The 14011-nt window shown below is 36.0% G+C and overlaps 1 protein-coding gene across 3 annotated transcripts in view; it reads right to left on the bottom strand.

Annotated features, from left to right (window-relative positions):
* The window catches only part of LOC121419476 (solute carrier family 12 member 8-like), a 58580-nt gene that overhangs the window by 8637 nt on the left and 35932 nt on the right, over nt 1–14011 (bottom strand). For 2 of the 3 annotated variants that reach the window (XM_041613937.1, XM_041613948.1), the window contains 7 exons: nt 12594–12825; nt 10144–10433; nt 9249–9395; nt 7380–7854; nt 6494–6582; nt 5892–6067; nt 2347–3081 (listed from right to left, as the gene is read on the bottom strand). In XM_041613937.1, the coding sequence (XP_041469871.1) occupies nt 2751–3081; nt 5892–6067; nt 6494–6582; nt 7380–7854; nt 9249–9395; nt 10144–10433; nt 12594–12825 (1740 nt within the window). In that variant the 3' untranslated portion in view covers nt 2347–2750. Of the gene's footprint in view, nt 1–2346; nt 3082–5891; nt 6068–6493; nt 6583–7379; nt 7855–9248; nt 9396–10143; nt 10434–12593; nt 12826–14011 lie in introns of those variants that run through there. The other variant, XM_041613943.1, reaches the window with a different exon arrangement.

The raw sequence follows: 14011 nt of genomic DNA on the forward strand, positions 1-14011 counted from the left end.
CATTGATAGTGTGCAAATAATTCCACAGAAGATAAAAATTGTATTCCAATTGGAAATAAACTATGCTCTGACAAAAAGTCTGGTGTAAAACTCTTGAGTTCTGATCTGATATGGTGATGTAGAAACTGCCCGCTTAAATTTCCACTATTCTGAAAGCATACTGAAGTATTGTCTTTAAAAAGAACATTCTTCTTTCTGGAGCAGTTCAATTCTAGAAGACTCTTGAATGACCTCAGTGAAATTAACAATGTAAACAAAATAGCTATCAAATCCTATCATCCTTTTCCACTGCCGCCAGCAGGCCCTATTTTCTACCAAGAATCATTGTAAATTATACAAATACCAATCATTACTCTGCCTAATGCCTACATGTACATTCTGAATTGTTTTATTATGCAATGAACTTCCTTAGAAGAAAAAATAACTGGATGACTGAATTTCTCTTAAGATACTTCTTTATATATAAAAAAGTCACTATTCAAAATGGGACAAATGTCCAAACAGTGAATGAAATGATAGTCTATTCCAGATCAGTGATGGGCTTCTAGATTGATTTGAATAGAAAAACCTTACTCTTTAACTCATTTTATCAATGACTTTCTGTTGCTTGCAAGTTTGTTTGCCCCCCCCCCCTTCACTTGTGCGCCTTAAGCATCTCTTACGAGATGGATATGGCACCTAAAAAATGCATACTGTATATCATTATTAATATCTGAATACCATTCCTAGGCCTTAAAATAGTTTATTTCATGGCACTATACTGACCAAAGAGAAAAAGAAAGGCTGTAAAATACAGAATTCCAATAAATACTGTCCCCATGAACCCTGGAATCTAGTAATATTTCCTAAAATGGTACCCTTAAAAAATGATTATAAGACTGATACAGGATCAGCATTCAATTAAATAGTCCAGTCAGAAAAATGAATTAATATTTAGTTAGAATTTGGCTCATACAAAATACTTGGCTGAATTTGATACCATTTAATAATGAAAAATGGCATTTTTTAAACCTAATTTTCTATCCTATTATTGAGACACCACTCACAAAGAAAAAAAAATAGAAAGTTTTTGTGCAGTATAAATCTTGAGTTGTACAGAGTAGCGCTTAAATTGGTGCAACACATTAGTTGGGCATTATTTGGCTGACTAAAGTAAAAAGTCAATTAGAAACAAAACAAACACGCAGTGTAAATTACTAACATTTTTTTGCTAAATCCAAGTTTAAAAATGAATACTGCCTCATTTCAGAAATATCTAGCCACCTGAATAATGGAAATAGGCTAGGAAAAAGCAGAATACATTTTTCATCAATTCTCAGACTGAATTAAAACCAACTCACACATTTAACATCTAGGTAAAAAAAATATACTATTACGGTATATGTTCCTTCCTTGTTTAATACTACCTTTCATAAATGAGGTAACTATAAATAACTATAAAAACCTGATTCAATAAAACCTAGTATGTCAAGGAATTTCATAATATGAAATTGAGAACGAATTTCACGAAACAGGGTTCTAGTCGTGCCCTATTGACAAACAAATTTTCACCAATAACGTTGACATGTCTGAACCAACCGATAATTTAGATCAGTTGGTAAAGTGTCCGTCTCACAACTGGGAGGTCAGGAATTGAAGCGCGGCATCGTCAGACCAAGACGTTAAAAGATGGGAGTTGCTGCTACCCTGTTTGGAGTTCAGCAATTCAAGGGATAGAGCTACATCAATCTGGTCATACACAGTGGTTACCTGGCCCAAGATAGATTGGGCAAAAAGAATGTTCTGAGTGATTTTTTCTATTTCAGATTTCATTTTGAACAATAAAACATTGCTTTTCATTTTTTTCCATATCAAATACTAAATAACTTTAAAGCATCACACATTGACAAATTCACTTCAGGTTTAGCAGTAAACTTTCCATTTTTCATTTAAGATTTTGATATCAATGGAAACTTTAAATCTTATCTTTTTACAATGTACATGTTCAAGTCAATAATTTTATGGAATGAATAGACAGACAGAACTTCACCCTTTTTATAAATAGACCTTATACGAATGACTCAGAGCTTGATGGCCCAGATTCAAGATGGTCGGTTTAAAATAATGTATCACATGATTTGATTCACTTTACCCCATGGGCAAATGTTAGCCCATAGCATCAAATGACAGGATTTAGCACATGGCCTGAGGGGTCACTGCCAATGAAGAGTGGACAACATTAAACAAAAGAAAGAAAAAAAATGGGTCATTTTAATTTTAATTTTTTTTATTGATAAATTTATTTCTTATGTATTCATTTATTTCATTTTACAAAAATGAGAAAAAAGCCTCTAAATCACGATAAACTAAAAAAAAAACAGTATTTAATTTGAGGATGGAAATCCTTTATGCCACCTCAATAAAACCCTGATGAAAAGTTGACTGCAATCCCAACCTCACATCTCAAACTTGAACCCCATTGCTATATTATACAGTCATATCCTTGTTTAGGGTATGTCCATGTAACATGTAAATGAAGGACACTTGCACAAGATCTGTGATTAGGTTGTCTCAGTGGCTTACTCTTGAATCCTAGTTTAGGGTGCCCTTTTTTCGGAAAATTCTTGTTGATGCTGTTCAATTTTTCAATAGCAGATAAGCATATAAATAAATCTATATTCATGAGGAACAATAAATGTACTAGTAATCGAGTAAACATTAAATAAGCATAAAACAAAACAAAAAATGAAACAAAAATAAGAATAACTAGATCACATGCTGGGTTTATATACTTTATCTGTCTCTATGAGTAAAGGTTGACCCTCGCCACTCTTTTTCAATATTTCTAAATGCCTCTTTGTATATGGTAAATGTGGAAGACTATCTTGAGGAGAGAACTCCTCCTCTGATTCACCGCCGATGGCCTGAACGGCAGACAAGGGCTGGTCATCGACTAAGTTGTTGCCCTCGACGACGGATGAGTGGTGGAAACGATGGCGGTCGGCAAAATCTTCATTATCCCGATTGACACTAGACTCCTCGATGCCCATGTTGTCTGGGAACGGGCTGAGAATCATTTGCTCGGGAACCGGAGATGGTTTCCTAAGGATTAATATTGACGAGGGAAGTAGTCATGTGACTATATTATGGAAATGCCCGCTCCTCCAAAAGTGCAGTATCATACTGAGCCCATGGGCAATAAAGTAATTCCATGAGAAAAGTTTATATACACGTATTTGCCATAAAAATTAGCTTCTTTTTATCAGGAAGAATGTATCTTTCCAATTAAATTTCAGCAAACTACCTGCATTTCCCCACTATATTGAGACCTTATTGTTGAATATATTCAGTTTACGTAATATACGTTTTTCCCCATTCTTCTTAATATTTATAGTTTATGTTTCTACATTAGATGTGATAAATTATACATCGGTTTATTGTACATGTATTTGAAATCATCTAGAGATTGGAGTATACTTTTCACATTATTTTCAATCTTGGTTTATTTTATAGCTAAAAACAACATTGACATAAATTCATTATAATCATTTGTTTTGGCATCACCTGTGCCTGGGAGGTGAAAAACAAACTAAATCACTGTGACCCGCAGGTCCCCCCTCCTGATGTAGCTGATTGGGGGATGGCAGATTTGACTATTTTGTTAGCGTTGCTTTTCATTTTAAGCCTTGAAATGTAACAAGAAAATTAGTACTATCAGAATAACATGCTCCTTAAAACTATTTCTTCTACTGGTTTAAAAAAATTTGATTATTCATCATTATTTTGTTTTGAAATTTGCAATGTGAGGCTACACACATGTGTCTATGTACAAGTGACCGATATGTGTATCGTTATCAAAACTACATTTGATGAATACTACAGCTTCTACACTTCTAACCTCCTCCCATCACCAATGAGAATAGAACAAAAAATTCTGAAACTAATCAAATTGTAAATTTCTATAGATCTAAAAATTTGATGAATGCAGAAAGCGTTAAGAGAGGGTTTTAAGTTTTAAAGGGTAATATCAAATCCACCAACCTAAAATAAACAGAAGAAATAGTATACTTTAGCCCACCACCAGTAGCAAATGCTGCGTTGACGCCGTATAGGACGAAGCTGTGTGTACTGTAGATTGAGTTGTAGCAGTGATGCATACCATCTTGTCCACATGCTTGAGGCTTTTTTTTATGCATACATTCCAATATGTTTAATTGTTATTGAAGTCTCATTCATTATTCAGAGTAGTGCACTCACTGATAGCTACATTTTTTTGTCAATGCATTGTTCCTCAGCTGCAAGTTTTTTTTTTAAGACAAACTAGGGACAAGTTTACCATGGTATTTGCTAAGATAGCAAGTTAAAATATTTGTAACATGAAACAGGCCATAAAGAGCTCCTAGCATAGTGATTGAGTCACACACATTGCATCACACTCTACAAAAAACATACCCGGTACTGTATGAATGACTTGTATTTCTTGCACTTTTGATTTCTTACAGTATTTTGAGCTGTTATTTGGTATGCTAAGGCGAGCAATTAATACACCTGCCTGTAACACGGAAAATGGAGTTATTGGTCAAACAAGAAAAGTGTAAGGTGGTGACTTCACCTATGACCTTCTGACCTCAAAATCCATAGAATTCCTGGGATCTAGGCTATAATAAGTATCATACGCACCAAATTATATGAGCCTAGATTAAGTTAAACCAAAGTTATCACATTAACAAGGACTTCAGAAGGGTAAATTGAACACATGTCACTGTGATCTTGACCTTTGGACCTCAAAATCAATAGGCTTCCTGGGATCCACCCTAGTATCATACACAACAAATCATATGAGCCTAGGTTAAGTTGATCCGAAGTTATCGCGTTTACAAGGACTGCAAAAGTAAGACGAAAACATGTAAGTGTGACCTTCACCTTTGACCTTTTGACATCGGGCATGATACCACAATATGTCCCGACCCGTTGCCAGGCGGACATATAAAAAACAAACAGCAGAGAGGGTCACATGAATCAGATGAGGGGTGAGAAGAGTATTTGTTTTTTTTTATCAAGATGCTTAACAATTATTTTACAAAATGTTTACAAATTTCACTCTTCCTTTTGCTGCATCACAAATTTTCAACACACACCCATGGGACTATTGTTTCTACAGGTGTCTAGTATTAAAGGCTTGTTTTATAAAACCTGTTACCAACAACAGATGTTATATTGCGATGACAAGTTTGCTCTCGCCCACTCAAACAACACAAAATGTATTAAACAGCAACTTGTCATTCATAACTGGCTCACCAAACAGAACCTTCACACAATGAACCTCCAATGCACACGTCCACAACTAAAATAATCTACATGTTTACTACAATCTCCACTACAAAAATACATGCAATATTTAAAAAATGTAACTTTAACTCCAAAAATTTGAATGCGAGCTAGGATTGGAGAAGTGCACAAAGAATAGCATGTACATGAAAGCTACATTGCATTCCTCAGTTCTCTAAAACCATGCACAGAAAAACAAAAAAGTTAATCTAGAAAAGATAGAGAGATCTAACCTAGATGGAATGCCATATTACTACAGCTTTGTGACATCAGCGATCGATCATTCAGTTGATTTGCGTAATCATTTGCGCATACTGATCAATGTTATGAAGCATGCGAATGAGGCTCATTATCAAGGCTAAAGCTTTGTATTTAGTGGTCCTGATCATTGAGAAAGAATACATCTGAAGTGTGAGGAATGTCAGAAGAAAAGGTTGATAAAGGCGGGAAAGTAAGGCAGGGACTAAAAATGGCAAATAGAAAAAACAACAACTGAGAACTACAAAAAGAAAAAGCTTTTTTTTTTAATGGGGGGGGGGGTGCAAAAGATGAGAAAGAAGGTAAATAAGGGATATCATTCATACCTGAGAAGCCTCTGGAACAGGGATTTTATCCACCTGAAAAACTGGAAGTCGGCCACCCCTGGTTTTACTCCCGGGTTAGCCTGCCCAATATAGATGTAGACGATTAAGTATACGCACACGTTGGCAAGAGCATAGCCCCATTGGATGGCAAACATGATTGCAACAGATATTAAAGCCTTTATTGGGAAAAAAACAAAGTGAATAGAAAGATTGATGAAAAACACCAGGATATATACTTATGCAAGACCAGTTCCTTTGGGAGTTTGTTCAACGTACAAAAAGAGATATATTGTTGAAATGTATATAGGGCTCCTTAGAAAAAATACAAATGATTACTGATGGGGCTACAACATGCAAATATAACAAAATGAATAAATAATTAATTAATAAATCAAACAGATATGATACATTCCTCATTCCACCAGAAATACAAATATCTACTTTTGACAAAGTTAAACCATAATATAATGAGCACAGTACCATGATTTCAGAATATTTCTTTAACCTTGTGATAATACTATCTTCGTCTTCATGGGGTGTGCCTCTACCTTGAATTTTAAAGTCATGATTGTGAATATAAAACAAGCTTTAATAATACTTACACCTATAAGGGAGACCCATCTGTTACAGAATCTTGAATACCATGATGGGGGCATGCGAGTTATCTCTGTACTGAATGGACCTTTGGAATCTAAAAAGAAAAGTAATAATCTTCATGCTACACCAACAATATTTGATTGACACACAAATAATACAAGATTGTAACTCGTATGTTAACAATATCACAATATAAATGCATTGGCCTATAGATTTCAATCTCAAGTAGTTAAAACATTACTATTTTATACTTTTCATTTTTTTGCTAAAAATTCATTCAAGGCAGCAAAATTACCATTACCATTAATTACATCAAATGTGATTTGAGGAAAAAATTTAGTTGTTTGATAAAACTGTAGTAATAGTAGTAATAATGCTGCAAGAATGCTTTTCCCTCTTAATCTTCATTATCAGTTCATATACGATTTTGTCAAGATACAATTCCATTGATTTCATATTTCCAGCTACTTACATTGAGTACGAGTACATTGTGCGGATACAATTGCTGACATTCAATGTCCAATGCTTTATTGTGTGAATTTCTACAACACTTTTATGCTCAATTCCATTATGGTTAATGAATTTTTGGCTTCATGTTCTAACAAAAATTAAAATCACCATCATAATCAGACAGCTGCCATTTGATCAAGTGACTAAAATGCTTCAAAGTCAAACATCTACTTTTGAGATTACGTTCAATAGTGCCTTTAAATTGGCATAGTAAAAGTACATCTAAAATTTTCCTTTAAATAAACATTGCACTCTATATAGGTGATTTTATTGATAACTTAATGTATTATAGTCTATGTCTTTTTTAATTTTTAATCTCAGGCATGCTTGTTGTTTGATAAACCTAAAATGTCCATGTCTCACTTAAAAAATGTCACTTACCCCCTCTATTTTGTGAATCAATAAGGGACTCCTTATCACTGATCCCAACCACACCTCCATACTGATTTCCTCCATTCTCAACTGAATTCTTCTCTTGACCGTCCTCTTTTCTTTCATTCGAAACTCCAAATGCCTTTTCTGCCTTCTCGATGTCTTGCTTGAACTCTGAGAGCGAGTCCCTACGGTTCGAATCGTCATCGGGTTCGTTGACGAGGGCGCCGTACGAGGTGCCATCCTGTCGATTCTTGTCGATGACGTGGGAGAGGAGGCTGTCCTTCTCCTTCCCGGGCTCGCCGCCGACGCGGTCGAAGCTCATGGCCAGGGAGAAGTAGGCGTAGTCGATACCGGCATAGGAGAGGAGGAAAGGCATGGTTACAATAGGACCTAGATAGTTGACTTGACCGATGAAGATGAAGAGGATAGCTATGAAACACACAAGGAGCTGGGCTATGATAGGCTCTTTATTTGGCCCTTTCTGTGTATGATTGAAGAAAAGAAATAATTAGTACTTATAAACCACTGATCACTTACTTTCACAGTAGACAGTAGTTTAGTATGATTTCCCTGGCTTGAGAAGTGCATCCATTCTGTGCTTAAAGGGATGGTCTGGGCTGAAAGTATTTATAGCTTAATAAATAGATTAGAATTCAATGAGCAAAATGCCAAAAATTTCATCAAAATCGGATAACAAATAACAAAGTTATTGAATTTTAAAGTTTAGCAATATTTTGTGAAAACAGTGGTCATGAATATTCATTAGGTGGGCGGATGATGTCACATCCCCACTTGTTCTTTTGTATTTTATTATATGAAATTTATAGGTTTATTCAAATTTTTTCCTCCAAGAACTAGATGAAGTGGATTGACAACTGATTTAGTGCATTAGATATTTATTGCTGCAACTTATTCCATTGTAAGGGAGACATATTATTTACACAAGTATGAAATAATGAAAAAAATATGATTTTTTTGTAATAACATAAGAAAACTGAAAGTGAGGATGTGACATCATCAGCCCACCAAATGATCACAAAAAATTGCTAAACTTTAAACTTCAATAACTTTATTATTTGTTATCCAATTTTGATAAATTTTTTTGCATTTTGCTCAGTGAAATCTACTCTATGTATTCAGATATAAATATTTTCAGCCCGGACCATCCCTTTACAGGAATACAATCCTGCCAGGCACCCATTTACATGTACCTCATCCGGGTAAAGTGCAGCACAATGTGGATAAAATTTCTTACTGAAGGAAATGATTCCATGACTGGGATTTGAATTAATGACCCTTTAATTGAAATGCAAGAGTCTGAACCACAAGACCATGATGCTCCCATCAAATAAGAATTGAGGGAGTATTTCATGGGACGTCCTCGGGGGAATACATGTATCGTTAACATTGAAAAAAAAATCCATATTTTATTGTTCGAAATAGAAATCTGCGAAAAGAAATATTTTTAAAAAGATGATTTTGTCCATCTAGGACGGGCATATAAAAATTAGATCACTTAGAGTGTTATTTAGGGAGTTAGAGGAAAATTGCTAAATAGTGATTTGCATGAAGCAAATTACTATACTATTTTGTAGATTATGTCCCAGACAACCTACGTGCCAATTTTCAGTGCGATCGCGAGATCAACGGCCAAGATTTCAAGGGGGGCCAAGGAGAAGCCCCTCCCTGGCCATATGAACTCCAAAAATACCCCGGCCAAGATAGGGTTAATCACTGCATTTGCACTCAATTTAAGCTTCATATGGAGTTCATCCCAAGTTTCTTGCAACACTCTTTAGATTATAATCCACCTTCACTTAGAAACTCAACAGAGAAGAATTTAGATTAATTTTTTTCCCTTTAAAGCTGACTTACCCCATGGCCCAGGAATTTAATGATGGGTATTACGTTCTCGTTAGCTATACACTGGAGTATTCTGGGTGCTCCATAAAGCCCTCCTAAACATGATGACAAAGACGAGATGTACAGCCCAAGAAGCCATAGGAATCCCACTAGTGACACCTACAACACAAAGTCAAATATGTATTTGTTAATAAAATTCTTAGCCTTATCTGAATAGCGGTATATATATGTGAATATTGCCTGATTGTGTTAAAAAAAATAAATTAATCCATGCATCCTATTCATACTTACAAAATGACTTATAATGTCCAGCTTTCATGCCTTAATATCAACAAACTTCGCGCATCTATTAGGCCTACTATATTATTGAATGAGATAGCAATTAGGGTGGTTACTGGTTTAGATTATCATCACGCTTGTATTTTCACACTGAATTAAGAATTGAAAGCGCTATAAAATTTATCAAATTTATTTCAATATCTGCGAACTTTTTAATGTTGATGCAGCCGCCAGGTGAGACACAAACGCTTGTAAACACAGTGTAAATGATGCGTTCAAACTTGTCAATCTGATCGTTTTCATGATGATTTACTTGATTAAGGATTATAAATATGACAGATAAATGATGATCAGGAGCTCAGATAAATTATAAATTAAGAAGGTAATGACTTCCTTTGATTAAATGTGCGCAAATTTCAAAAGTTAGATCCTGTCCAAGTCATATCTTGTCCCTATGTACACCCATCTCTTTACCTTTGCCAGTGATATAATGTACAAGTGCTTGGGCCTATTTCAGCGCCACTGTGGAGTAAATTGACCCCCTATTAAAATTCCAAGTACCCAATCATCTGAATAGTAGACCAACTGCTTGAAGATCCAGTGAATATTAAAGGAATGGAATGCTTACTGTCTCTGCTATCATGTAATCTGTCTGCAGGAAATCCCTCATACATGTTGCCCCTAGAAGCATGGCGAAGAGAAGATACAGGACGGCTGTCACACCAAGAGCTGATAGGGTTCCCTTGGGGATACTCTTGTGCGGTTCACGTAAATCTCCGCTCATATTGATGCCTGCCATCACTCCAGTGGCAGTTGGGAAGAATACACCAAACACCGTGAAGAAATTTTCACCTGGTAGGTAGTCAGCGCCAGTGTTGTTATGGAAGGCGGCGCGGTTGTAGCCTACAAAACCATTTGCTGTATAACAAGGAATGGAAAATATGAAGTAGCACTTGAGTGGTATAGATGGGTCCTGATCATGCTTATAACAATTAAAATGTTGGTCATTGGTATTCTTTTTCCATCCTCTAAAGGTCACCTCACACCTTACGACTGTTCGCGATCCGATTTCAGAATAAAATGTAGTAGAATTTGATGCTAATATTGAGACTTGGAACATCTTACTGTGTAATGTTCTAAATCATCGTACGAATACCTATGCTCAAATCTGTGACTATGCTATCATCCTTCTTAGAATAAAAGCGAATTTAATATCTAGTCATAATGATGTCATAGCAGTTGTACAATTGGCTACGATTTGAAACTAATTTGGCCTGAACTCGAAAATAAAGGCTTGCAATCTTCCAAAATGGTTAAATTAGTATTCTTTCAATTAATTTTAACCTCAAATAAAATGATATATTCCATTCACATTTTCAGAAAATGAGCGAAGTGCAATTTGTTCCTAAATCGGATCGCGAACAGTCGTAAGGTGTGCGGTGGCCTTAAGAGTACAGACCATCTTCTGGTGTATCATCATACTACAGAGGTTTGTCTGGGACTGGTAGGTGCAATACACTGGATGAACACCCTTCTCTTTTGAAATAGTATATTGGTTTTAAAGTGCATAGGTTATGACTCTCCTATATAAATGGGACCAACATTTGAGTCCTTTGTGGTGGATGGAGTGTTTTCCTACTGTATTCACACCTTCACGGAATACAGCAATCTTTTTTTTTAGTTAGACATGATTTGTCATGAGCAGGATTCGAACCTGAAACAGGTGCTCTAACTGAATGAGCCACGTGGTCTCCCTTTTGATGTTGCTTTATTGGCTAAACAATAACCAGTTACTGAGCATGTTGGTAACGATCACCATTGCAAGCGGTGACCTCATAGTAAATCCACTCTCTATGATTGAATAATTTTTTAAAGATAAATATAAACCCCTCAAAAAAGTTTTGCAACTCGATTTTGGGGGATGATATCTTTTTGGTTAATGAAGTATAAAAGATGAAACTGGTATCATTGGAAAGCTGAATTATTCGTCTTTACAATGACATGCCATTTGCTGTGATTATTTAATCATGGAATATGCTATCACCCTGAACATCAAGAAAAGTCAGAAGTGAAATGTTGCAAAATGCATTGATTTCCAACAAGAGTCTCCATTTCTATAGAATTTCTACCATGCAGGTGACAGTGAATGCACTCGGTCCATCCTCGAAACAATTGGAAATTCGCTATTGCAAACGACGCATTTTGCAACATTTCATGTCTAACATTGCTGCGTATTATCATGTCTGTGTATTTCATGATAACACTAGCATTACAAATGACACATGATTGTAAAGGAGAATAATCATACTTTCTAAAGATATCACTTTTACACATGATGATGGCACATTAAGAAATTTATTAGCACTCGTTTGAGTTGCAGAACTCAAACATGACATGGCAACGAATTTTTGCAACATTTTATTTCTTACATTGCTGCATATTTATCATGTCTGTGTATTTCATGATCACACTAGCATTACAAATGACACATGATCGTAAAGAGGAATAATCATACTTTCCAATGATACCACTTTTATATATGATGATGGCACACTAAGAAATTTATTAGCACTCAAACTTGAGTTGCGGAACTTTTTTGGAGGGGTTTATAAAATCTTTGACTTCACCTAAAAAAACATATTTCAATCATTATATGGATTTAATTGTACAATGATAAATAAAAAAAAAACATTGCCAACAGCAAAGCAGTACATCTTTTCACTATAAAATGGAGAGCATCCTGTTACTGAGTGGAAAAATCCCTTCAAGATCACTTCGTCAAAATATGACAAATTTTGAAGAGCTACACTTTTTGACCTATTACCTATCACTCAGTCAGCCATGCATGTAACAAGGTAAGAAAGGGGTGTAGATGGACATTACCTGCCCTATTTGCTCCAAATATTGGCTTTGTGTCTTCCCCTTTTGAAGAGCCAAATCTTACATTTCATTTCTTTTTTTGCTTATGACATTTTCTTTCATGCAATCGCATGTCTTTATCGATATCCATCCTCTTTCTGTGCCTTATCATTTACAAAATGCTTGATTCATCCTTGCACTCAAGGACAACTTGTGTACCTTTGTCAGTATGGGCTACTGTCCCAACTAGGAAGTCCAGAGTAGCAACGCCCAAGACGGCCAGAAGGAGGAGCTGCATCTTGATGACCCATTTGACCCCTGCAATATTAATGGCCAGTAGAAGCAAGATGACCGCTATCCCAACACCCCTGACGGCCCAGGCGTTGTCCCAGCCAAAGGTCTTGGCAACAGACTCCCCAAAACCTGTACAGTATAGTGAGCAGGCTACAGTCTGAAATTAAAAAGAATATCAGAGGATAGTGTTCAACAGTTGTAATTTGAAGATAAAACTTCTACACAGGTAGCAGGTATTTCCTGCACCATCAAGGTCTTCACCACTGGCCTGTAAAGTATTCAGCAGTGAAGAAAATGGACTGTCGACTTGAGAAAGAGGAAGCTGAAGCTAGAGAGCGATTCATTTTTTTTTTCAATTTCAATTTATTTCATTTTCAACAGAACAAATAAAGTGGTTGAAATAATTGCTATGAACTTATACAGACAATATAAATTGAGGCATGTAAAATATGTATTTTTTCCATAAGTAATAAAAAGTATTATAAATCAACAAAATATCATTATAAAATAAAATCCTGAGAAAATGGAGGGGTCCACTAAGAAGTAAAATAATTATTGTAGAATTGCCTATGAAGACGGATACAGAGGTGACAAAACAGAGAACATAACAAAAAAAAAATGGAAACACACACAAGGGATATAAAAATAAAAGGGAAAGAGATAAAGATAATAGAGCAGGACTTCAAATGGAGAGAATAAGAGAAAGAGAGAGTGGGAGCGATTGCTGCAGTCTCCTGCTTGTTGGAATGAAACATGAGACAAACAAGTTAAAAGGCACACACACACACATATCAATAATTGAAACCAGATGAAAGATGGCCACTACAGCCAGATGTACCTAACATTCTATGTGCTTTCTTCCCGGGAGGGGGGGGGTAGGGTTAGTTAATTAATGTAGTTACGCCATTTGGGTGCATTTCTGAGGTAGTCAGACACGGGTGGGTAGCAGTCCATGTGGAGAGTGACCCCCTCCCGAGCTTTCTTCTACCCTTCAACCTTATCTTCCCTGTCTGATAGGTTTGTGTTGCTCAGCTGGGTCTGATAGTGTAAAGGCACCTGCCCCTTGGGAAAGCCCGAGACATCACTGATGTCGACTTTGGGTTCTTATACCCTCTGATGACGGGAAAGGCGGAACCAGGCAGGTCAGCTTCAAATTTTCTTTTCATGTCCCCTTTTTTCTGCAAACTGTTTTGTAGAGTCTCAGATCGTTATGGAATGGCTAGGAACAAGTGGAACGCCGCTGGCAGTCTCGCCTGCATTACGCAATTCGATATAGTAGCACTGCAGTGCTGCCTTTGAAAACAGCTAATGAATTATTCACAGATAACACTAATATGATAATA

The sequence above is a fragment of the Lytechinus variegatus genome, chromosome 1 (genome assembly GCF_018143015.1).
Source record: "Lytechinus variegatus isolate NC3 chromosome 1, Lvar_3.0, whole genome shotgun sequence".
NCBI lineage: Eukaryota > Metazoa > Echinodermata > Echinoidea > Temnopleuroida > Toxopneustidae > Lytechinus > Lytechinus variegatus.